The 27,880-nt window shown below is 42.7% G+C and overlaps 1 protein-coding gene across 3 annotated transcripts in view; it reads right to left on the bottom strand.

Annotated features, from left to right (window-relative positions):
- Positions 1–27,880, bottom strand: part of OCRL (OCRL inositol polyphosphate-5-phosphatase) — a 566,508-nt gene that overhangs the window by 318,440 nt on the left and 220,188 nt on the right. For all 3 annotated transcript variants that reach the window (XM_085607761.1, XM_085607762.1, XM_085607763.1), the window contains one exon: positions 6,826–6,942. In XM_085607761.1, the coding sequence (XP_085463887.1) occupies positions 6,826–6,942 (117 nt within the window). The remainder of the gene's footprint in view (positions 1–6,825; positions 6,943–27,880) is intronic.

Genomic DNA, 27,880 nt, shown 5'->3' with positions numbered 1-27,880 from the left:
ACCAGCTGTCACCCACTCTAGATGTACATTCTAGAGACCGTTAGAAGGCACCAATTGTGGATAAACCAACATTATCATGTTCTAAGTAAAGAGCACATGCATTCTAGCCCAGACTAGCAGTGAAAAAGTACCCAGCATACCGGGAAGAGGTGTGACGCCGCGGCCAGGGCGACTGACTCCGGAATCTGGGGATCACGGTTCGATTCCCGGCGCCAGATTACTCCAGCACCATGTGACTCTGGGCAATAGCTTGCTTAATCTTCCCGACGGCCCCCAGCACCTAGAGACACTTACGGGTGATTGTTCGCGCTTTACAAATGTGGATTATACAAATGTGGATTATAACTGTTAAAAACATGATGTCCGGAAGCAAACCTTCTGGGGAAACGACACCAAGGATGCCAGGTTTAACAAGGCATTTCTCCAGGAATGGAAAAGGGAGCAGGGTCATGCTTTTCCCCTCTTCTTGATGATAACCAGCCTAGAGGCTTAAGTGTGGAGACTGCAAGCGGAACTGGTGATCCAGATATGGGGATTTCAAGTTTGGTATTCAGTTGTAATGGAAAATTTCTGTGACTTTCCAATCACTCTACCCCTTCTTTTGGATCTCCTTCTGGATCAGTCAGGGAACTCGCATCACCTGATAATGGACAACACACTCTTGCTAATGGCATGGAGGATTACAGGGAGCGATGGAGGATTACAGGGAGTGATGAAGAGTCCTGGGACTTTCGAACCATGCTCAACCACTCCTACCCAAGGTTCGGGATAATGGAACCATCAAACGCTGTAGGTCGCCTTGGTCTGGATGAATGGGCTGGTACCACCAGAGGAATCCGTATCGCGTGGGGCAAATGTTGTCCACATCCTGAACTTCAAGGCAAATCTGTCAGAACTTTGAATGAAGCAAAGGTCGGTAAACACATTCAGGTCAGCCACCTTAGTTAGGCCGCTCCCTGCAGCCGGAACTGTGGTATTCTGTCTTTTGGAACGTGAAGGTGGTTCTGAATTTCTTTACCTTTTGGAGGGCCAATAAATACCTCTCCAGGAAAGAGATTTCTGCTAAGTTAGCTAGACTGCTGTGTCTTATACTGTGCCAAAGATTTTAAAATAAGACCACTAGACATAACAGGTAGGGTGTTCACTCCCACCAGGATTACTTTTCACATATCCATGCAAATGAAAGGCAATTCAAGGTCATGTCATATCCGGTGTGGTAATATACCTAAAAGTGCACATGGCCATGACAGATAAGCTACACCAAGCAGTTGAGAGACAACTTCTCATAGTCCTCACTAAACTGCATAGGGCTACTTCCTCCCTGACTATCGCCAGGTTGATCCGTTGGATTATGCCAAAGCCAGGCATAGATACCAAAGATTTTGGTGCCGACTACACCAGAGGGGGTTTGGCGTCTAACTCTTTTGCTATGGGGGCCAGGTTGGAAGATATTCTGAATGCAGCAGACTGGTCTTCGGATTCCACTTTTAAGCGGTTTTATTTTAAGCAGGTGGTGAATATAGACTCTGTGGTGGTAAGTAACCTTTGAACTTGCTTAACCTTTGCGTCCTGTCCAGCCATAGAATTAAATATTTCCCAGCCAATGTAATGAAAAGTTAAAATTTTATTAAGGACTAAGACGCAAGGTTTATCCCACTCACGGCTTAAGTATAGCCTCCCCGTCCACATTCCATTATGAAAATGGGTGGTTATTCTAACTGAGCACAATGTATAGTAGATTTCCTTTATAGTTAAAACAAGGTATAAACTATGTCACAGCATGGATATTACTATCAATGTGTTTGTGGCTATTAGATTGGCTTCTAATGGTTTTAGACTGATAATATTCTGGCTTTTTTCCTGATAGGAAATATGCCTTATATGCGAAAATAGAATAGTAAGAATCTCTATTTGGGTTTTAGGCAAGGAATACTCTGAACAAGAGTAGCAGGATACACAGGAACAGTGTTTGTCGCAGGAAAAATGAGGAGGCAGAGAACGAGAGAAAAGAATGTTGTTGCCATTTGGGACTGATGATTGGCTGAATGTTGATGCTTCCTTTTCCCTGGTGTTCATGGGAAAGGTAGTTCTGATTTTAATGTTCAAATAAAGCTGACGGAGAGTTTGAATAAAGAAAGATGAGGATAATCTTCACCTCCTTGTCCTTAGTATAACTGCAACTTTCCATTATCTTAGCTAGGAAATTTTTCTGTGTCAAACATGAACTAACCCTGCATGTGGAGGGATCCAGCGGTTCCCTCTATGACAGAATGGACCAGATATATGGACTTCTGCGCTGCAGTGCAAGAGAGAATCTACTTGGAGTGGGGCTGTCCTTAAAAATGTATACAAATACGAGCCCCATGGCAGATGCTATCCTAGCTCACCACTCCATTCTGCTTTTCCCCAGATACCGCAAGATGGGATTGGTTGTTTCTGGTCCAGAGGCACTGTATGTATATTGTAACATGACATGCTTGCCATGTATGCTGTTTAATGTGCGGGAACGAGCCATATTATCTCAAATGTTCTGTATGTTTTCCCTGCATTTAATAAATAAAAAAAAAATGGGAAAGGTAGTTCTGATGTTAATGTTCAAATGAAGCTGACGGAGACTTTGAATAATGAAAGAGGAGGATAATCTTCGCCTCCTTGTCCTTAGTATAACTGAAACTTTCCATTATTTTAGCTAGGAAATCTTTCAGCGCCAAACATGAACCAACCCTGCATGTAGAGGGATCCAGCAGTTCATACTATGACCGAATGGACCAGATATATGGACTTCTGCGCTGCAGTGGAAGAGAGAATCTACTTGGAGTGGGGCTGCCCTTAAAAATGTATAAAAATACGAGACCCATGGCAGAGGCTGTCCTAGCTAACTACTCCATTCTGCGTTTCCCCAGATACCGCAAGATGGGATTGGTTGTTTCTGGTCCAGAGGCATTGTATGTATATTGTAACATGACATGCTTGCCATGTATGCTGTTTAATGTGCAGGAACGAGCCATATTATCTCAAATGTTATGTATGTTTTCCCTGCATTTAATAAAAATAGGAAACCCAATAAAAAGATATGTATATAAAAAAAATGTCAGGCAGTTTATCTGCTTTCTTTTGAATCTACCCAACCTACTCGCCTGGTTCCAGACTGCAAAACATTTGGGAACATGGATATTTCTGTGGACTGCAGGGCGATACTGGAGCATTCAACGGATCCTGCTACAACAAAAACCTACAAAGGAATCATTTGTGAGAGCGGTATCGCTCGAAAGGACTGAATGCGGTCACGTTGCAGCTGCACCAATTGCTACCATACCAACTACAAATCGCTAAACATGGTCTGAAGTACTTATTAATAAAGGTGCACATGATAGGAAGTTAAGATTCAGGAGGGTGAGTAATGCTCCCTCTTGCTCTCTTCACTCACATGTTTTATTAGGAAATTCAGAAAGGGTCGGTTTCAGGTGTTTCCACCAGTTTAGTTATCACCACTTCCATGGGAACTGAACAGACCCTGAGCCATGTGATGCTGCACCTATTGAACATATTCACAATGCGCAACTTCAAGATCGCTCTTCTGAAGACTTCCTTTGTACAAGCAAACAATATGTCAGCAAGGATAGCGTGAGAGTTTCAGGTTTTAAAATTCAGAGAACTTTTCTTGCATTAAGGAGTTCATCTTAAGTTATAACATGAAGTTGGTGCCTAAGGACCCTTCAGGTTTCCACCTAAATTAAACTTCTTTGTTTCTTTTTTTCTAAACTAGTTGATGCCCGCAGAGAGGGATCTCCATTCACTGGAAAATCGCAGATACCTCAAGTTATGTCAGTGACATCAGAAAAACATATCAGCTTTTTGCATCTTCTGCCCGGGAAGAAGACAACCCCTGTTGACACAAGATATCACGTGCTTCATATTCTACCACAATAAAGTAAAGTGGCCCCTAGGAGGAAGGGTGACTGTGCACTACACAAGAAGTATGTTAGCTAAAGCTGCACTCTACCCTGGAGGGCCAATACCGAAGATACACAGCAACTTGGAGAAGCAGACATATGTTCAACAAACCACTACTGCCTTGATCTGAATGCAAAGGTAGAAGCATCAGTGAATCAAGTGGTAATATTTAACGGGTGCCTTTCAAATTGAGCCTGCGTCCCACTTAATAATAGATTATTATGCTGCTTGCTATTCGGATTCAACCGTGTGAATCTCAGAAAGATTCACTACATGAGAAGAAACTAGTTACCTGTTAGTCGAATTCTCAAGCATGCCATCTTCCATATTTTCACATGTGGCACTCCCTCCTACCCAGTCAGAGGCTCGCTAAATCATCTATCTATCCTTCTCGGTTGTGCTATTCAACCTGAGCTATAATGGCTTTATGGGGATGGGGAGGGAAGGGAGAAGAGAGCGTCTTTGTTTATTGGCCAAAGTAGAGTTGTTTCAAATGAGGCAGATGTATTACTAAACAAAGAGTGTTGTTGGGTCTATGGCCCTTTTAATACTGTTCATTTCTATTTTTAAAGTACCAAAGTTTCCCAGCCTGCAGCTAGGGAATGATTCAAGCATGTGAACGTATGAGCAATCTAGTGTTGGAGTACATTCTACTGCACGCTAATATGGAAGTCAACATATTGGAAAATGTAATAATTGGAACTTGTGCTGTAATACTGGTGTTACTGGTTCATGCGTAATAAGTGTTGTGGTAGATGCTGCCTTTCAGTGTTGTATGCCCAGATTAAAGACACAAGGGACTTCAATTGTGTGACTAACTGAAGCGGATGTATGAAATCGAGCCTCCAGTACTTCACCTCTGAGTTCACTACCCACTTTAAGCCAAGAGATAGAAGAAAGAAAAAAAAAAGGAGAATGAGATTTTCCTGGGGATATATTAAACACTGATTTGCACACCAACAATCTTAAAAAATAGTGTGCATTCACAAATGTTTACCAGGGGGTTTGCTACCATCAAAGCACAGGGAAAACAACAATTAAATTCAGAAGCAAGAGTGGTTTTTAGGTCGAGCTTAGCCAGGGTCTCTTGGAATCACTCCAGACTTCTCCGTCTGGGTCGGACTCCTTCCACACATTCCATTGGCCTTTGCGTGTAGCTTTCAAAAATGAAAGCACGCAAATGGACAAAGGCGGGGGTATGTCCCGCCTTTTCTGTAAACATTCACTCCCATGGCCTATGGATCTTGGGAGCGGGCGGAGCAAGCACCGGCGCGCAGTGTGCCAGCTGCATTCCTGGATCAGGTTACTAATTAACCCAGCGCAGTCACTTTCGCGACGGATTTCAGCTCCAGAAACAAATGTGGGGCTATCTTGGCGCCGTTCTACTCTGCCGCTGGCGCTGCCTCTGTGCCTTCTAGCTCCAGGGGGGGGGGGGAATCCTCCTACAGCATTGTGCAATGGAGGCAGGCCGCTGGCATTAAAGCTACTGAATGCGTCCGGAACTAGGAGGGAGGGGAGGGGGCTACATTTACTTTGCAGCCCCTCCCTCCCCATTAAGTTTCCTTCTGCCACTGTTTACAGCACTCGACCATAGCTCTATCTCGCCTTCTTCTCAGCAGTGCTTGTAAAGTGTAGGAACGTATTGCAAGTCCACTGCTCGCCCCCTGCACTTCATGGACCAAAAATGTCAGATTTTGTTGACTTAGGAGAAGCACGTCAGAGGTTGAGTCTCCCTGTGAATACATAGCAAGCTTTCCACTGCAGTCACAAAAAAGAGCTGCGCCTTCAACAGCAAAATAACGCAAATGAAGTAATATGTAGCAGACAAGCTTGAAAATACAGCATCAAATAAAGACGATGAACTGAAACATCAATATCAGTTCTGTCACTAGGCGGCAGCAGCACCTGGGCAGGATCACACGTGGAATGTTGCAAGATGCAGGGTTTGTCGAATCTACTAGTCGCAATGATTGTGGTTCTCTGTGTTCTCTGCCCATCGGATACAGTTGTCAATTCGGAGAGCTCTGTCTCCTCCACTGCACTCTCTGTGTAATTCAAGGCGATTCACTGTACAGGAAGGTGCGCCACTTATTCCAATATTTCCTATAGGAAGCACTCTTCTGCAAGTGCTGTAGTGTAAACATGAGTGGCTACAAACATTTATTAAATAGAGCTGATGAATATTTTAATACATTGGGGACAGCAATTCACAGCTCAATAGTTCCGGCTGATTTAAATGCAGCAAGGACAATCACTCTACATCGTCCATCTACTTACACCTCCAAAAGGCGAGACCTATTGGCTATGCCAATGCTTGTCACTATTGTGAACGGAAAGCCATATTAATTCAGATGGGAACTGGTGGGGTGGTAGAGGACTTCCTACACAGGAAAAACAAGGAAAAGCTGCATTTGCAAATGCAGTCTTTCGCTTTACTCACTCAAGGAAATATAGGGAAAACTCTATTGACACTCCATGGGATGTAAATAGGTTCTATAGTTGTCAGAAATTCACAACAGAAAACCTTTCTGCTTTATAAAAGATTAGCTTCAAATTATTAGTAAGTGAATAGGACTTTGAAAGGAAACTCCATCAAATGATTCTTAAAATTTAGCCATGTATATGTGTGGAGTCGCAGATGCAGGCTCCTCTGTGATATTACCCAAAATACCAATGGTGCCTACATTTCTGCTTAACAAATTTAATTACATACATTAAAAAATAAACTGCACAAAAAATTAATGAAAGATATGTGTGGGTGGAAAATTTACAACCGCTAAGCTTTCTGTTCGGCTTCACCTTTAGACAGGAGGCATAGAAGACAAACTACTGAGATGTAGGCCATCCTCTAAATTTCAAATATTGACTTACCATTTTACCCATGATCCCTGTCCCAACAGTCTCAGCCTCAACCTCTTTAATATGTTGACAATGTTCTTTTTTGGCAAACACAAGAAGCATCATTCCAACGAGTCGAATCAAGCGTACCTGCAACAGTAATATCATAATACGTATTTCAAAACAGAAATGCAAATAATCAACATAGAACAGTGGCTATTAGCTCAACAGTGTTGCTTACATTTACAGTATTTAACACATTTGCTGTTCCAAATGGGAATGTTCACTTCAAATATGGAATTTAGTTTAGAATGCAAATACAAATGGTCCCCAATGACATGTTAGATTTTTTTAAATCCCAAACTACATAGCGACAACATCCTCTAAAATTTCCGTGTGAAGGAAGCTACATTTTTCTTGGACTTACTGCTAAACATAAGATAGAAAGTAAAGTGACTGTAACCCCTTCCCTTGCACAGAAAATACTTTATTACAAAAAATGCAAACATATGCGTATTGCACCCCAAGCATGTGTTCCATTCACAAATTAAAAGAACTGTCGAATGACATATTAAAGAAAAATCTGAAAGATCAACATGTTTTAAGTTAGTACAAGATACCAAGGGATGTAAGTTGCCTTACAGAAATGATGTTTGCTACTGTACTGCAAAGCTACTATAGGATGCAAGTGCAACACTAAGTGATCCCTAAACGATGCAACGCTTATGCTGCTGCTAGCAATCTGTTAATTGTTTTGTGAACTCTACAGTGCGACTGAGATACTTAGGCGACCAAATATATTACTCTGGAATCCGAGACCTAATTTAAACAAAAATACAGCTCTGAAAAGACGCCACAATTCAACTGGAGATAAATGTTTCACACCCAGGTAAACCTCTTGATGGATCTGGTGTAGAATAATCAACTACTGTGAAATCCCTTTCAGATGGTTTCTTGTGCAGCGAGGAACCTTTTATCAACCTAAACATGGTCAGTCACTTGTAAAGAACAAGGATTTGCAATGCAATCGGTCTCGCCTTTGGGACCTTATAAGAATTTAGCCATGCAGCACATTATCGAATTTTACTGCAACGTAGCCTCACTCACATATTAGGAAATGTAAATTCTGGTAAATGTTCGGAAATTACAATTTTCGGAATGTTTAAAGCTGTACTGTTATAGCAATGCTGATTTAAGGACTTTATATTAAGTACTTATGCATACCAAGTTCCACTTAAACATTAGCATTGAAAGATATACCATTGCATAAAAAAAGAGATCAGTAGCAAAATGAAGTAGGGTATAAGTCGGCATCATTTACAATACCAACAGCTTTAATTCTCACAAATGCGAGACCTATTGCATTCCAAATGCTTGAAGGCTTCGCTGAGTTGCCCCTTCTGTTTCCCATGATTCCTAAAGAGCTCCCCGCTTGCTACGAGTTAAATAAACAAGCCGGTGGTCACAACTGTGCATGAGTGACCCTCCTGCAGTAAGAGAAACTCATTAAATAAAATAGTGCACACAGACTAGAGAAGACGTACGGTGTAACAACCGAAGTAAAAGGGCCAGGCCTCATGGGAGGTTACAAATGAAGATAGGGCGGTACAAAGGAGGGACAAAACAAGCCTAACAGCTATTCAGAAACCAGCATTTACGAAGGACAATGACAACATAGATATTGATTTAACATTTCTAGATCACATCATTCTTGCAGATATTTCAGCAAGAATTCCTCACAGTTAGAGCATGAACTGTGACTTGAAAATTATTTTAATATCAGGTCCCAGTTTAATTTTAATCAAGACCTTATTTTCGCGCTCTCTACATAAGACACAAAGCAGATAACATAAAACGCTCATGAAACTCCCAAGACAGTATAATTGTGCATGGTTAACCACCACCCTTTAACCCCTTCTGTGCCACGCCCTTTCCCCCTCCTGTGCCGGGCGTTTCATTAGTGGGTGGGGTTCATGACGAGATAGTCTCGTCATGGGCAGAGCGCGACCGTGCTCCATGACGAGACTATCTCGTCATGGGCACTGAAGAGGTTAACCAGAGCGTCTGCCGCTCCCCACCCTCCCTGCAAGCGTCACAATAGTGCCCTTCCTCAACCCAATGCAAACCCTGTCTTTGATGTTGCATGTTCCCTCTCCACCCCACTAAATTTGAACTACCCGCAGTAAAACTTATGTGTACACCATTTGATGCCAGAACCGATTCATCCAGACAAATCCGGATTCATTAAGGGCAGACAAACCCACGATAATGAGCGCAGAGTGATTCACTTAATAGAAAAAACCACCAAAAAGCAGATTCCCGCAGTACTTCTTGGTCTAGACGCGGAATAAGTGTTTGACCGGGTGGACTGGTCCTTTCTCTTCCAGGTTCTCCGAAGGTTCGGCTTCTGCGAGACATTCATCAACATGATACGGGCTAACTTCGCGGCCCCAAGTGCTAGAATTATGGTTAATGGGGTAGCCTCAGACCCTTCCTTTCTGGGCAGGGGAAGGCTGTCCACTATCCCCACTCCTCTTTGCGCTTAGCATTGAACCCTTAGCCGTAACTATTAGAGAGTCCCCCGAGATTAGAGGGGTACCCTCGGATCCGACGAACGTAAGGTACCTCTGTTCGCTGATGATATCCTGCTGACACTGGCGGACCCCCAGCGACCTTTGACGTCACTTGAAAGGGAGCTGGGCCGCTTTGAGCAGGTAGCAGGGCTCAGGATTAATGTTTCTAAATCCTTCCTTCTCAACCTAACACTACCAGACGCTGAAATGAGAAACCTGGTGGCATCCACCGCATTTTAGTGGGCTGAGTAGGAACTGACCTACCTAGGGATTAAAATAACCCCCGAAATTTCAAGTCTGTTCGCTACTAACTACCCCCTACTCCTCTGCCAGGTCCAAGCTGACCTTAAGCGATGGACGCCACTTTATCTATCTTGGATTGGCAGAGTTCACGCCATTAAGATGGTAGTCCTGCCGAAATTCCTGTACTTCTTTCAGAGTCCACCACTTGGCCTGGAGAAAGGCTTCTTACACACAGCACACAATGCTTAACAAATTAATTTGGCAAAATAATAGGCAGAGGCTCCCATTTCATCTTTTACGAAAACCCTCTGACGAATAAGGCCTAGCGATGCCTGATCCGACTTCTAATGATCCAAACGCGAGTCAGACACACACTGGCTGCACATGGACCGAGCGATAGAGGGAAGGGTGATATGGGATCTCCTTTGGAAGCCAAAGACAGATCAGCCGGCTAATACATACAAGTACTCCCACTAGAACGACTCTTCAAACATGGGACGACGTACTGAGACAAACTGGACCACGTTTCTGTCACAATTCACTCCCATACACTACAATCCAGCCTTTCCACCCGCACTACAGCCAGGTCCCTTGGACGCATGGAGGGAGGGAGGTTGCCTCCCTCTTGAACATATATTCCATAACTGGGGCATCTTAACATTCGAACATTGTCAGAAAGACTTCCATCTGCCCAAGTCAGCATATTTTCATTATCTCCAACTAGGCCACTGGGCCTTGCAAACCGAGATCAGGGAAGGGGCACCAAGAGAATTTACACCACTAGAGAGCTATCTGAAGGGGGCTGGCACAATTAAAGGGGCTATTTCTTTCCTCTACTCCCTAATTGCTCCACACCTTACCATCCCCACACTATCTCGAATTCTGGGAACGGACACTCGGTCATGATATCACTGATACTTAATGGAAAGGTTTATGGAGAGACATACGACGTCACAACCACTCATGGGCCTAACGTGAAGCCCACTACAAGGTACTCTATGACTGGTATCTATACCCCACTAAACTTAAAAAGATGTTCCCAGACACAACAGAATTATGCTGGAGAGGCTGCGGCCTTCTAGGCAACTTTCGCCACATATGGTGGGACTGCCCGACAATTCGCCCTTTTTGGACCAAGATTCAAGCTCAAATCAAATAAATACTAGGGCACCCCATTCCAGACTCTCCCGACTTTGCGATTCTGGGCCTTCGAGACCTGGGTCTGAAGTACCACACTACAGCGGACCAGGCCATTATGTGGCTGTGTCTGGGAACGGCAAAAACAGCACTGGCCGCCGCCTGGAAGGACGACGCCCGGCCATGACGCAATGGCAAGCTCGCCTATGGAGAGCCCTAACCATGGAACGTATAAGCGACATCTATAGGGATGCATTAAAAATTTCGATAACGCCTATGGTCCCTTTGTTAGCTACTTATCAACCTGCCTTCCACTGACTACCTCCCCCGAGAGGGTTAGAGCATTACATTTGTTCCAATTCTAAATAGAGTAACATACCGAACCAGAGCACACCAGAAGATCCATTTCACACCCCCACATCACCCAGGATCCCGGTTAGACTCGGCTGATCGGGCCCAGTCTTGTTGCATTGTCCCCTTTTTTCCCCCTTGTTTACACATAGTTCGGGGTTTCTCTCATACTCCCCTGGCTGCTTCCCACAAGCGGCAATAGGATCATACTGTTTCTTTAAGAGGCACGGACTCTTGGGCGGGGAGAGGGGTTTGGGGAGATCGGGAGGGTTTAGTTCAAAGACAAAGCTTTCAAATGCAATGTATAGTAATACTTACATGGCTACCTGAAAAAAACACGACTCGGATCAACCGCATCACTCTCTACACGGAAATAGATTTATGACAACTGTATACGAGTAGAACGATTGACTGTATTACCATGTTCAATGATACCGGTCTTGCAAAATTCAATAAAAACGAGTTTGACACAAAAACAAAAATCACATTTAAGATATAAAAGTATTATTCATTATTTGGATTGAAAATTCCACATTTTACAAAGTAGCAAATAGTCTTAACACTGGTAAAATTCCACTTAATGACTGTAATTTTCTTTTTTTACCAATATCTGGATAGTGTAAATCTTATTGTGCAATGTCCAATTTTTTTTAAATCATTAATATACATTTTACAAAAGAAGGGTTCAAAACTATGTCAGTTGATTTAAGACGTCTTACAAGACCGTAGTCAGTGAGTGTTAAAATGCCTCTTAAGCTTATTGCTTTAAAAAATCTGTCATACTTAGAATATGTTACAGGTGAAAACCTTGGCACAAATGGCCATTTTTTTCAACTCATTTTCAACTTTTCCTATTTTCAACTGTTAGTTTCTATAAAGAAAAACTTTGAAGGATCTACACAAATGACCTGTTGCTGAATTCCAAATTTTGTCTACTTTTCAGAAATGTCTGGCTTTCCAGGATCCATTATTGCTTTCATACCCATTTTTACCATTAACTGGAAGGAGACTGAAAGCACAAAAACATAGCAAAAATGTCCCAGTAAAATGCCAAAACTGTGTAAAAAAATGTGGTTTTCTGACAAAAGTCTGTCAGTCCCTGAAAGTCTGGAAGATGGTGATTTCAGCACCACAAACCCTTTGTTGATACCATTTGCAGGGAAAAAAAACAGACGCTTTCATCTGCGGCACATTTTCCCCAAAAAATAAAATATTTAGCTGTATTTTGGCTAATTTATGGGTCCCCTCCAGGGGAATCAACAAACCCTGGGTACCTTTAAAATCCCCATGATGTTGGAAGAAAAGGACACACATTTGGCCTGGATACCTTATGTGGTCAAAAAGTTACAGGGCAGAAGAATTGGGACCCCCTCAAAAATTTAAGGTCAGGGAGAAAAGGGGCAATGGAAGCAATCATACTATAAAGACTCCCTCATGACCTCTATTTCTTTTTCATATGATTCAATAGAATTCAGGAAATGGGCCATACAAATTATAATATACTACACAGACAACCTTATTCTTTATATTTTTATTTACTCCTTTTTTAAAAAAAAAATCCAATACATTTCTTTTGATTATCAAAACTTTATCAATTTGTAAGAATATACTCATCACAGTGTATCATATCACTTTTTATACAAATGTAATCCCTAGGACAAGCTAGACCTATCACAAAAAGTTCTTCTTCCCACAATCTCATATGCATACATACCAAATCAATCCACAATCATACCACTTTCATACTCACAGATAAAAAATGTAAAAAGGAAAAAAAAGTTTTTGGGGTAAATTGGAGATATAAGTATGGCAATGATCTCCTTTGACCAACAAGACAAGTGCAGGAGGCAAGATATAAATGTCAGTGGTCGACGCGTTTCGATGGCACAGAAAAGTAAAAGCCACCTTCATCAGGACCCAATGAATGATAAGAAACAGCCGTGCCCAGGGAGTACTTGCTTATCCAATTAATTACTGTCTATGATGTAATCATTGTCGCCGTCCATCATTCAGTGTTGACGATTTAAAAGTCTCTTTTTTTAAAATTTGTTTTAGACGCTCATCCTCACTGGTCAACATTACTTTGTAATTTGTCAAGATCTCAAAGTTATTGATCATCCTTGTGTCATATCTCAATATTCTTAAATCAATCGAGAAAAAGCACTGTATTCTAATCGTCGTAGCACTATTGGTTTACATCACACGTTTCCGATTTCAAACCATCCAGGAGAGCCCACTAATACGGTACGGCATCAGTTACAGGGGCCTAAGCGTGAACTACCCCAAATAGGTAAAAAAAAGGCTTAGCACAGGGGAGAAAAGGCCTAGCAGCGAAGGTGATAACATATGCTTTTCACAATAAATCAGTTAGACCAACTGTCCTGGTCATAATGTTTCATAATAAGTAGACCAGACCTTTGACGTAACATTCCCAGTGCAACTATTAGGCTTTTAGCTTGTCACTATAGCCAACTCAGGCCTACAATATTGAGCGCAACCTTTTCCACATGGCAACCATCAATCACACAGTCATAAAATTAGAACAGTATACAAAATTACAGTTGGCTAAACCAAATACCATAGCTCCTAAGCGGGCCTAAGATGGATTTTTGTTTAGCAAACCTTTTATATCTATGGCTTGTCAAATAGGGTAACCAACACCAAAACCCTTTCCATCTCTGATAATCCTTAAGATTCCATGTAACAAAATACTTACCTGTTGGCTTTAATACAGAGAGATAACAATCTACACTTAAGTACCCATTTACTTCAAACTATGTTTTACACAATAAATAGGTCAGGCTTAGGACCCTTAGCATAGCATTTATAATAAATAGAGCAGGTCTATAGCCATAATCACTGGCCACCATAACCAACTCAGTCTGCTGTATAGAGTATAAGCTTTGTCAAAAGCAAAACAGTGCAATACAAGCAGTCTTTTTAATGGAAGCATGCTTTTCTGTAAAAATCAAATCTTTGACTCAGGGGAACTAAGGTGGTTGAAGCTCCACATCACAGTAGTACTTTGGAAGCTGGTTTTTGATGATCACGCCAAGGTCAGGCAACAGCTGCACAGTCATGCTAGACTTTAAAAAACATAAATCAGTGTAGCCATGGGCATCCCATACTGAACTCTGAAGTCTAACATGAATGATGGAAGGAAGGGAGCTGTGACTGCAATCCATTTTGTATACCAGCCTTCCTCCTGTCTTTGCTGATGGCAGAGAAAAAGAAACATTCTAAAGGATCTACTTCTCTAAGGCACTTATAAGCCATGTGTGTGCCCCTGAAAATTCAAGCTCAGGCAGCCAAACTGCTGCTGGCTCAGGAAGCTGAATAAATGAACAAAATCACAGATGCATGATGGGAAACATTTTGCTGCGGAAGCATACACCTTCTGCCCAATGAGAACACGTACTTCTGGCTACCAGACTGTGGCGGAGTCAAAGCCACTTGATGTTTTACTCCTGCAAGCACTTTTTTTTTTTTTAAAGTTGATCACATTACATCAGGCATAACTGTGATGTCAAAGCAGACCTAAACATAACGAAAATATTCTTAACTGGAAGTAAGGGAAATACGGACTAGCCAGGAATAAAAAAACATGTTGGCTAATACAATATAATAACAAACTTCAAGCAACATTTCAAACTATGTGATGAGCAGCCGAGCATCAACTAGTGCTCAGATGGTTCTCACATGCACTAGCAGTAGAACAAACTAGAAAAAAAAATTACACCACATAGTACTTCAAAGTGCCTCAAAGAAAGTGAACGGGCAGGAGAGTGAGGGTTGAAAGGGTTATAGCGGGCTGCGAAGGATTGCCAAAAGGAAGGATACCAACATGTACGCACAAGACGACTACAGTGAAAAAGTAACAGCTAAAGAACATATTTCAATATACGTATAACAGTCTAAATAAAGAGAGTAGAGTGGAATAAAGCAATCACTACTACAGCAAGGTGGTACCCGTCTGAAGAATTAAATAATGAATATAATCTTAATGGAGAATGAAAACAAGACCGATAAGTTGAAAATGAAAAGCAAAGCTAGCTCATGAAATCTGATTACTTGTATATATCTCAAAAGAAAACACTTGCACCTGTCCACACATGAGAAATAAGCCCTCCAATCAGAGTGGGTAAAAGCAAGTTCTTTATTTCAGCAGGCAACACATAGGCACAGCATTATTTGTTTTGACCCAGCCGGGTCTTATTCATATGCAATTTAGGAGGGTCAGTTGCTGGGGAGTTTAAATACACTGAGATAGTTAAACAGTGAGGAAGGACTCGGAGTGCAAATGTTTTGTTAATATACTGTCAATCATGATACAACTAGAAAGTTCTTAATTTCTGGAAGATCAGTCATCACATTTCAAAAAGCGCACTTTATGTCCGTATATTGCTAAGGCACTCATAATAGCTCGAATATTATATCTCTCTCTACTGTAGGTATAGCTAGGACTGTGCTTCCATAGGAAAAGTGTTTATTGACTTGCCTATAACTTTGTCACCGTTTGAAGAATCTTCACAAAATGTTACCAACAAAAGTGTGCTGTGATTTGTGTTGTGCATGGAAGTTTCATGGTCATCTGTATAATGAGGGAAGAGAAAAAGGAGTGTCAAAAAAGTGCGTTTTCCCATGTTAATTCTCTTAGGACCTTTGAACAAGTCTACAGCCGGAACTGCTTGATGGAATTAAACAAAATTTGTCAGAAAGATAGATTTGGTTACGCAGATTGTGCTTTTTGTTATTTGGTGTAAATCCGTTCAGTAGTTGTTGAGAAATTTAAGAGAATAAATCGATAGTAATATCTCTGGCAGCAGCTAATTTACGAACAATAACAAGCTTGGGCAGGAAAATGCAGAGCTTCGACTGGCTGGCATCACTTCAACCAGGAAGTGTTAACAGGCATCTTGGGACGCTGCTTCAGCCAAGTCCCACAAAATAACGTAGAAAAAAAGGAAAAGGGGGCAGGATAGGAATACCAGACTTAAAAGCCTTGGTCTTGGGGTCTCCTGGGGATCTCGTCACGGAATAAAAGCATTTTTTTTTTAATTACAGCAAATTTGTGCTTGTTTTGGAAACAGGTCCCAAGGGCATTTGCATATATATATATGTGAACATTACAGGCGGGTGTGCACGGGACCCACTCCCTTGGCATTTTTATACCCTGGGGACCATCACCTCCCTGGGACTTAGGTTTGTATGGGGGGCAGCGGACACCCCCAGGCCCCGCCTCTTCCCAGGAGCTAACTACCAAGAAATCTTGAGGGTGTCCCTTGCGCACACCCTGTGCCCTGAGGACCACTACCTCCCCAGGGCTAAATTGATCGCAAAGATCGACCTTACGGATCGGCCCCGAGGCCAACCACCTCTCTGGGGCTAAATTAACATTGAGAACTCTGCAAAGGCACCTCCTGGTGCACTATTGGTTGCGGATTGAGTCCCCTTGGCTGCTGAGGGTTGTTGAGGGCCAAGAATCGTTTTGTTGCCATAAGTAAGTCCCCAACAGCAGGATTGCTCAGACCTCAGAGGCCCCGCCCTCTCTCAACCACTCTGCAAACGTGCCTCCTGGCACACTACTCTAGGGGCATGAAGTCGCTGGGTGAGCGTGCCGGTAAACTCCGCTCCACTGTCAGTTGGTGGTGTTTTGGCCAAACTTCACGAACAAAGTGGTGCAAAGAGGCAAAACTCAGACACTCAAACCTACTTGCAGCTCCACTCATACTCTCAAAACACTCACATACAAACATACTCAGACACTCATACACCCACTGAGACACTCATGCACTCACTCACTCACTCACACACACACTCCGTGTCAAAGGTTAGTGGTTAAAGTTAAGAAGTAAAATTCTAAAAAAAAACTACAAATTCACTTCATAATCCAAAGGTTATTGGGACGTTCTAGTTAGGAATAAGAATTTTTTTTAAAACCTTAGAAATTCACTTAAAAAAACAAAGGTTACGGGGACGTTCTAGTTAGGCTCCGATTTCACTTGTACAAAACAGACGAAATTCTGTAGTTATGGTTACCTGAGCTAACTAGAACTTACTCACCCACAATGCACTGCTTAGGACCGCACATATTACATCACTTATAACTTGGTCAGTGAAAACACTGAAGACTTCACTGATGACATCATCCAGTGACTGTTTTCTAAACGTCTGTGAGCGTTAAACATATACTTTAAGGGGCCACAAAAATGTAATTATTATACTTTGTTTACTACTGAGTGATTCCTTTACCAGTTTTTGGGAGTCGCTTTGTGACTCTGTAAGTGGGTGTCTGATTGACTGTACAGGTGTGTGGGTGTGTGAGTGGCTGTATCTGTGTATAAGCGGGTGTATGAGTGGCAGTGTGAGTGACTGTATTGTTGAGGGAGTGGATGTATGTGTCAGTGCCTGGGTGGGTGGGTGAATGAGTGGCTGTAAGGTTGGGTGAGTGGCTGTATGTGTGAGTGAGTGGCTGTATGGGTAAGATAGTGGCTGTATGGGTGAGATAGTGGCTGTATGGGTGAGATAGTGGCTGTATGGGTGAGTGAGTGTTTGGCTAAGAGAGTTGATGAGTGAGTGACTGTATGGTAGAGTGAGTGTCTGTGGGATTGGCAATATGTGTGAGTGGCTGTGAGTGGTTCTATGGGTGATTGACTGGCTCTGTTGAGAGGCTGTATGGGTGCGTGTGTGGGTGTATGGGTGCGTGTGTGGCTGGTTGTATGACCAGCCTCTGTGAGTGGGTGTGCGAGTTGCTCTATGGATAAGTGAGTGGTTGTTTAAGTACTTGGATGGATCTATGTTGATGTTGTGAGTGCATGGCCTCCACCCCCATTCGAATTGCACTTGGCCCCAGGAGTAGGGTAACCTGGGCCGATATCTGCATATAGAGAGGGGGTGCCTCCCCACCCCCTGAAAAACTGCACTGATGCTTAGGGGATGGGATCCCGGGGCAGAAATTGGACTGGGGAGGGGAGCCACGTGCATCTCTCTCCCCTAAAATAGGAACTTCCCCTTCCCCCCCAGGCCTTGTCCCACCCCCGAGGACTTTAAAAAACACACAAGCGCCTGAGACTGCACAGTTTTTTTTACATTTGTAGCAGATTCGCAAATCCTCTGCAAATTTGCAATTTTTTCTTTTTACGTTTTTGGCCCCATGCCCCACCATAAGGCCTAGGGGTCAGGGTATTCCTACCCTGCCCCCTTGTGTCTTGTTTCACTATTTTTTTTTATTGGGACCCAGTTCCAAGTCCTAAGATAGCTGCCACCACGTCCTGGTAGAGGTGGTGGCAGTCAGTCAGAGCTCAGTTTGAAATCTGCTGGAATCCGCATAGTCCCAGCAAAGTTTTTGAGCATTAATTGCTCAAAAACTAGTGAAAGAATTTAAACCACACCCTAAAAAGCACACTTTCTGGACATAGATCTAGCTTTCTGCCAAATTTGGTGTAAAACGTTCAGCAGTTTAAGTTGTGGCAGTGTCTAAAGTTCCTATGGGGAAATAAAGGGAGAAAATGCATTTTGCCCTCACCCCCGTATTATCTCAGTCCCCGCTTGACAGTTCACCCTGAACCGTTCCATGTGCAAAGCAGGGGAAAAAGAGCACTTTTTAAAAATGTTTTGAGGAGCTTAGTCACTTGGCGCCAAAGTTATTAGTAACACAAAAAATGCATTTCCTATGGTAATACGATCCTAACTATTACTACCCAGAGGCGACTGCCAGTGAGTCCTACTTTTCTTTTGCTATTCATACAGACATACCCACGGGGCCAATAATGAACCTATGACCTATGAGTTGATGTTAAATTTACAGGAGGATGAAGTCACTGAAACCCAGATTCTCAATGAGTTGGAAATTAATACAATAGGACATGAATTTATGCAATTCAAAAGTAAATCAAATTTTTGTCCAACATTAATTCCTGTTAAAAGGATTGACACATACTATGATCTAGTTACATCAGACTTGGAAAAGCTGGAAAATAATATCCAAAGAAATGAGAAAGAAAATGTAACGTACGGAGAAAGAAAAGCACTAGAGAAATTGTTGAAGAATGATAGGATTAAAATAAAACCAGCAGATAAAAGTGGAAATATAGTAATAATGGATACGTTACAATATATAAAGAACCCAAAAGACAGCTAAATGATGTACCTAATAAGAAAAAATTGAAAAAAAACCAATCAACGACCTCACAATCAAATTAACCCAAAAAATAAAGAGATGGTATGAGGAAAAACTAATCAGTGAAGTAGCCAAACTGGTGATTTTATAAGAATCCTTGCAGATCCGGAGTGGCAAAATTTATTTTTGCCAGTCACTATAGATGTTGTATCGTTATGACCCACAATCAAACATTAGGGAGGTGTGCAGTCAATGAAATATTTCTTGTCTCAGAGAAATAGCCAATGATGGATACACTCAGAATTACTGATTAAGATGATAGAATTGTGTCTCCTTAAGAATATATTTGTATTTTATCATCAACTCTACTCTCAAATATGTGGAACTGCCATGGGAGTTTCCTTCTCTCCAAGCTATGCGAATCTCACCATGGCTTGGTGGGAGAACACCAATGCATGGAGAGAGGGAAATGAACAATATACTAGGAGAATGTATTTGTGGTTTCGGTTACGTTTCATAGATTTATTTATAATGTGGAGTGGAACCAATAAGGAATTCATGTAATATTTCACCAAATTAAATCAAAATGATGTGGGTCTTTCATTCACCTGTAATACCAGTACGACATCTGTGAAAGTTTTAGATGTGAACATCTATATAGAGGAATATCAGATCAAGACAACTGTTTAGCAAAAGCCACAGTAACTAATAGTTTGCTACATGGATCCAGTTTCCATCCACCATCATTAAAAATAAGTATTCCTAATGGTGAATTTTTAAGAATGAGACGAAACCGTTCTGATGACAAAGAATTTGAAAAGAAAGCATGGTAAACTGAACAAAAGTTCATACAAAGAGGATATAAGACATCTGAGATTAAGAAAAGACGCATGCCAGCAAAAGATACTTCACACATACAAACTCGAATAAATATTGACAAAAAGAAAGGTGTTCAACCAGAAAAGGAAGATCAAAAAATAAGAATGGTTATGAGTTACAGCAAAGACAAATAATCAAATCATCAAAATCATGAATAAATATTGGGACATACTAAAAAAGGACCCAGATATTGGGAACAACTTCTGGGACGGAACGAATATCTCATATTAGAGGGCTCCTTCACTTAAAGATAAATTTGTCATAAGTCACTTTGCAAAGTCAAGAACGGAGTCGTGGCTAAACAAATATTAAAAGGGCTTCACCAAATGTGATAAGTGTAAGGCATGTAGCATTGGCAGAAATACTCGAGGAATTATTGCTTTTAAGGGCAAAACCTTCACCATCGATGACAAAATCACATGTGATACAAGCTAAGTGGTATATATGATCAAATGCGGCCGAAAATATATAGCCAGCACCATATGTCCATTAAAGAAAAGAATATTGGAGCATATTCAAGCAGTGCAAAAGATTAACTATGACATGTCCAAACATCTAGAAACATATGAGGGGTTTAAGTGGCAAACAGTGACTTACTACGGCATAGCCTGTATGTCAAGGCACAAAATAGGTGGTGACAGAACACTTTAACACAGATGTCTTGAATCTCGTTTGATTATATGATTTAGAACAAAACCACCACATGGTCTGGACAGAGATGAAGAGTTATATGTACATTAATAACCAAAATGACTCAATCTATGAACGATACAAGTGGAACATCCCCTACTGGAAATGGATAAGAAAGTGGACTTTTGAACTGAGATCATGACTATGATTTCAAAAATCACCAACACTGATGTACAATCAGTTTGAAAGATGCTCTTGTAGGGTGTAATGGAATGGAATGATGTAGCACACGCCCAAAATGGATCTATGTGTCATCACATTTATTAGGCACTTAGCCTATGATTGGTATTGGTATGCATGTGAGATGTCACATGATCAATACACAGATTAGTAAGCAGAACAAACAGATAGGGCACTGAACCCGTAACCCAGTGGCATACTCACATGAATTAGACTAATGCATTAAGCATTGGCAACCAAAGTTTGGTCGTGACACAATACAAATGGGTACATTCTGTTTTACACATGCAGGATCATCAATGTGTGAATTCATTGAATTCTTAACAGAACTGTGATTGACGTTTCCTTGATCAATTACTAAGGGTAAACATGGAGAATACCTATGCTTTGAAAGGAAAGTTCATTGTTTTTTGGTTTTAACTCACAAATTAATGCAACTACATATCCCACAATGCTACCTCATTGGCCAAGTGGGCATGTCTGTATAAATAGCAAAAGAAAAGTAGGACTCACTGAACCGTGATCAAGACTATAATCAAAATGCGTTGGTGCTGGTAGTGTAGTTAAAAAACTTTGAAGAAGCAAATTTGAGCGCGTTGTGAGTTGGAATCAATTGGTGAGAAATATATATATATAGCAAACTGAGACCAGACTGATTCTAACCTACAATAACCAACACCAAACAATTTGCAAGACTGTGAACAAAAATTGGGCATTGATTAGAAATGACCCGGTATTGGGGACCCAATTGCCACGATCCTCCTGTGTTACATACAGAAAGGCGAGATCTATGAGCAATTGTCTGGTGTCCAGTAGCCCTGAGGTTAGAACTAATAGCTCTTGGCTCAACAGTAGGAAGGGCTTTATTAAATGCTCTGTCTGTAAAGCCTGTAGAAACGGGGTCAGTAAGACTGCATATATGACTCCCCTCAACAACAGACCTGTTTGCATTCAGAAGAAGTTGACTTGCAAAACGGAGTTTACAGTATATGTGCTGGAGTGTCCCTGTGGCCTTCGCTATGTGGGCAGCACTAGGCCGCAGGTTTAAAAGAGGATACTCCAGCATATACGTGTCATTAACAACAGCGATGCTGCCCACCCTGTTGCAAGACACTTTGATGAATTTCATGACAAGAATTCTGTCGATCTGAAGTACTTTGTGATTGACATGGTCCCACCACTGAGAAGAGGTGGGGATCGTGAATCACTGTTACGTAAAGTAGAGACAAGGTACAACATAGAAATTGACTGCAAGACACCGAATAGAGTGAATGCCAGTGAGGATATTTTCACTAATCTTTAATTAATCATTATGATAAGATTGTACACTTATGCTGCTGCCTTCCAGAGAAGTATGTTTTTAACATTTCAATTTGACATGGATAATTTGGTAATTGCCCACTTGGGCTTCATTGTTTTAAAACATCTTAAACCACATGGGTATATCCAAGGTGCTATTTTAGAGTTATATGAATTTTGAATAATGCTGGCATTTCATGTGATAAAAAGTATTACATTGTTTTAACTTTTTTATTTTAGCTCCATTTTTATTCATCAATATAAGTATGGTTTTATCAACCAATGTTATTTTTAGAGCTGAACAGTAATGTATTGAGTATTTATTTATTCAAGTTGCTGCTATTCTCATGATATTTATCATGTATGCTCTATTTTGCACTCAGTGAATGTGTTTACATATCTGGTCACCCCCTACCAACTGACCAATACATGGCAGTGATGTAGTATTTTTTCCATGTCTATAACTCTGATGCACAACACATCACATCTTCGCAAGATCTTCCGATGGATCCCGACCGAGACCAGGAAGACGGTCACCCAGGCCCTCGTCACCAGCAGGCTAGACTACGGAAACACCCTCTACGCCGGTACAACAGCCAAGCTTCAGAAGAGACTTCAGCGTATCCAGAACGCCTCCGCCCGACTCATCCTGGACGTCCCACGACGCAGCCACATCTCAAGCCACCTGAGAGGCCTGCACTGGCTCCCGGTCAACAAGAGGATCACGTTCAGACTCCTCACCCACGCACACAAATCCCCTCCACGACCTGGGCCCAAGGTACCTCAACGACCGCCTGACCTTCTACACGCCCACCCGCCAGCTACGATCCGCGAATCTCGCCGTCGTCCCTCGCGTCCAGAGAGCCACCGCCGGAGGAAGATCCTTCTCCTACCTGGCGGCTAAGACATGGAACTCCCTGCCCGTCCACCTGCGGATGACCCAGGACCACCTCACCTTCAGGAAACAGCTCAAGACCTGGCTGTTCGAGCAGTAGCAGACCCCCTCCCCCAAGCGCCTTGAGACCCTTCCGGGTGAGTAGTGCGCGATATAAATTCCACGATTGATTGATTGATTGATTGACTCTCGCACCAAAACAAACAAAATGGCGGCCGACACTTCCTGATTTCGACCGATTCGAAAGTTGACTGACATGTAACCACCAATCAGAATTACGCTCGCGCACGTTAGGGTGAGCGCACGGTGCGCGGCTATAGATACTTATGTGCTTTAACTGCAATTTTCTCAGGAACTACTGAACAGATTGACTCCATATATGCAAAAGGCACTTCCTTGACCTGAGGACTACACCTCTATGCCAAATTTCAAGTAATTCTGTTCAGCCGTTCGGGCTGTACCTTCGACTAAAGGTCCGATGGGAAAATGCATGGGGAAAACACGTTTTGGGACCCCCCATTTTTCCCGGCCCCCGCTTGACGAATCACCCCGAGACTTTCAGGGTAGAAGCTGAGCGGAGCGCCCAATTAGTTTTGAAAATTTCGCGAGGATTCGTCAACCGGCGCCAAAGTTATTCAAAATAGAATTTAGAGATTTCCTATGGATTCACGGTCCTAACTATAACTATCTACTGGCGACCGCCAGTAGATAATATATATATATATATTTTATTTTTTTATTTTTTGTTCGTTTCATTCCAGCTCCATTCCTAAGTGGGTTCGGAGGCACTAATTTCAGGGGAAATAATATTCCTGGAATCTGGGTTCGTAGTCCATCAGTTATTTTAATATCAAAAATAAGTCAATGGTACACTAAATTACAAATCATGGCTGTCGCGTTATGACAAGACACCTTCAACTGGCCCTATTCTTCATACACAGATGCAACTACCCTTGTCCCTCTTTACTTTCCATTGTCCAGCAACAACTAGAATATTAACCAGATGACCATCCTCGAACCTTTCAGCACCTATTTTCCAGTGTGACACATACAATAGGCTAGGTAAACCTCTAACCATTTAGGTTTGTTACACTGTTGTTGACTTATAAAAGATTAGGATGCAATAGATCAATCAGAACAATCAAAACAATCAATCCATGTATGTGGCACATTTAAAATCAATTTCTATATTTCACAATCAAACTCAATTTTGCAAGGTTCAATCCTACTTATCTGCTCTTAAACATGACATAATTACCTTAACCTTGAGGACTCATAAGGCATGTATTTGCAAACCGTCTAAAATGCCCCAATGAGAGCCACCTCCAAGTATCTGGTTGTTGCTATAACAGTTGCAACTCACCACATGTTAATATCCAGTGTGCTTTCAATTGTTTATATTGGACATATCCTCTAAGAGTGACCAGTGCATAAATCAATAAGAACAAATGTTACTTACCTGTAAACTGTGGTTCTCCAGTATTGGTGTCTTTCATAGATTCACATGCTTGAATATTCCCCGTCGTCGAAGTGGGAGTCCCACAGTATATAAAAAGCAATATGTCATGTATATACATAAACATACATAACCACATAGTAGCATATACATATCCAAATAAACTTTATATACATTTCAGAAGTAGCATATTAAGTGAAAAATACCATAAGATAGTATTGACACATAGGAAAGCATTGAGAAAAAGAATCACTTTACTGACATATCCATGTCGTTTTATAGTCCAAACTTCAGCCAATCAGGCGCAAGCACCCTCTAGAACCATCTCCTCAGAGGCTCAGTCCCTCAGATTTTCGTAGCACAAGAGTGACAAAAGAGCCGAAAGAGGAGAAGAGAGCCTCTGAGGGGAGGAGGGTGGGTCGCACGTGAATCTATGAAAGACACCAATACTGGAGAACCACAGTTTACAGGTAAGTAACATTTGTTCTTCTCCAGTATTTGGGGTGTCTTTCATAGATTCACATGCTTTAATAGAATAGTGAGCAGTAAGCAGCAGCCGGCTGACAAGGCCGTAATAATATTGTATGAAATACAATAACAATGTATTTAATACGCAATAAAGAATTCCCAAGTAGGAGGGAAGTAGCAGAGGCTCACCTTATTTAAACAGATTCCGCAGAACTGCTTGTCCAACAGCCGTGTCCGCTTCATTAATCGATTCCAGGCAGTAGTGCTTCGTGAACGTGTGCCTGCTGGACCACGTAGCTGCCCGGCAAATCTGATGGATGGGTACACCAGCGAACAGGGCAGTGGAAGAAGACATGGCTCTTGTTGAATGAGCCCTCACTCCAGAAGAAAGAGGCTTGCCAGCCCTTTGATGGCAAAAGGAGATTGCCGAAGAAACCCAACGGGCAATCGTGGGCTTGGTAACCGACTGTCCTTTACAAGTGCGTCCGTAGGCCACAAATAGCTGATCCGATTTGCGGAAGGATTGTGTTCTGCTAATGTAAAATTTGAGACACCTCTTCAAGTCCAGAGAGTGTAAACTCTGCTCTGCCGGGGACTGCGGATGCGGGAAAAAGGTCTTTAAGATCACTGGTTCATTGAGATGGAAATCGGATGGCACTTTAGGCATGAAAGCCGGATTAGAGCGGAGAATAACACAGTCCGATCTGAATTGAAGAAACGGAGGTTGTACTGTAAAGGCATGGATGTCACTGACCCTGCGGGAGGAAGTCAGAGCAAGGAGGAGGGCCACTTTCCAAGTTAAGAATTTGAAATCCGCCGAGTGGATTGGCTCAAAGGGCACCTTCATGAGCTGAGCCAATACAATGTTCAGACGCCACGTGGGTGGAGGTCGCCGAATGGGCGGGAACATTCGGAAGAGGCCCTTGAAAAACTGCTGTATTACTCTAGATGAATAGAGAGAGGACGAGCCGTCCTGTCGAAAGCGAGATATTGCCGCTAGAAAGACTTTCAAGGTAGAGTGTGACAGCCCAGACTGCGCTAACTGCAGGAACAACGGCAGAATGTGTTCCGGGGAGGCGTGCACTGGATGAATGTGAGCGGACGCACACCAAAGACAAAATCGCTTCCATTTTAGCTTATAGGTCTTTACTGTGGAGGGCGCCCTTGCCCTAGCTAACACCTCCCTGCAGGCTGGCGGAATGTTCAAATTAGCAAATTCAAGGTGCTCAGGTTCCAAGCTGACAAGCTGAGTGAACTGGGATTCGGATGGCATATCCGTCCTTCATTCATCGTTAGCAGATCTGGCCTCGGGAGAAGAAGGATGGGTTCGCATTGGGAGAGGAGGAGCAACTCCGAGAACCATGCCTGACGAGGCCACCGTGGAGCTATGAGGAGTATCTGGCACGGTTGTTGCCGCATCTTCCGCAACACTCGAGGAATCAGAGGGATTGGCGGAAAAGCGTACGCAAATGTCCTGTACCAATTTATCGAAAGGGCATTTCCGCACGATCCTTTGTGGGGAAACCAGCTTGCGTAGGAGTGGCATTTGGAATTCTGAGGGGTTGCAAACAGGTCTATACTCGGACGACCCCAACGGCCGAAGACAAAGTCCAGAGTCGGCTGATGTAACTCCCACTCGTGGGTCGATGACGTTGACCGACTGAGTGCATCCGCCAGAGTATTGGAAATGCCGGGCAGATGGACTGCCTGGAGAGTAATCTGATGGGCTATGGCCCAACTCCAAATCCTCTGGGCTAGACGTAAAAGCAGTGGAGATCTTGTCCCGCCCTGCTTGTTGAGGTAGTGCATGCAGGTGGTGTTGTCCGTCTGAATAAGGACCGACTCCCCTTGGAGCTGGAGGCGGAAGGACTTCAACGCCAAGAAAATGGCCATCAGTTCCAATCTGTTGATGTGCCAGACACGCTGAGCCGCTGTCCACTTGCCCTTGATGGATAAGTCTTGAAGATGTCCGCCCCAGCCTTCCATGGATGCGTCCGTGGTAAGGACGAGCTCTGGGGCTGTTGTTAGAAAAGATGTTCCTGCTGCGATGTTGGAAGGACGGGCCCACCAATGCAGCGCATGCACCATGCGGGATGTTACTACGAGCTGGTCGTTGAAGGAACCGGAGACTTGACGCCACTGCTTGTCCAATTCCTCCTGAATGGCACGACTCCTCAGTCTGCAATTGGGGATCAAAGCGATACATGAGGACGCCATCCCTAGAAAAGACTTTAATGTGCGCACTGAAGCGGACTGTTTTGCTGCGATGGAGCTTGCAAGCTGTCGAATTCGTGCTTGACGTTCCGCAGAGGCAAAGGCCATAGCAGTGTTTGTGTCGATGGTCGCACCCAGAAAGGTCTTGCACAGAGCTGGTGTAAGCTGAGACTTTTGCAAGTTGATCGACAAGCCTAGAGACTGAAACAGATCAAGGCAGCACTGAGTATCGAGAGCCGCTTGGTGGGAGGATTGGGATTTGATGAGGCAATCGTCCAAGTACGGGTATATTTGTATCCCCGTCAGTCTCAAATGAGCCACCACCGGAGCCAGGATCTTTGTGAAGACCCGTGGAGCTGATCGGAGGCCGAAGGGCAGGACCTTGAATTGGAAATCCCTGTGGCCCACACGAAATCGTAAGTACTTCCTGTGGCGTGGAATTATGGGCACATGGAAATAAGCATCCTGAAGGTCGATTGTTGTAATGAAATCGCCCTGAGAGAAGAATTGCAGGATGTCCTTTAGTGTGAGCATGCAGAATGATTGGGCCTTGAGGAATTTGTTGAGCGACCTTAGGTCGAGGA

The sequence above is a fragment of the Triturus cristatus genome, chromosome 5_2, assembly GCF_964204655.1.
Source record: "Triturus cristatus chromosome 5_2, aTriCri1.1, whole genome shotgun sequence".
Taxonomy (NCBI): domain Eukaryota; kingdom Metazoa; phylum Chordata; class Amphibia; order Caudata; family Salamandridae; genus Triturus; species Triturus cristatus.
This window is presented reverse-complemented; position numbering and strand designations above follow the sequence as displayed.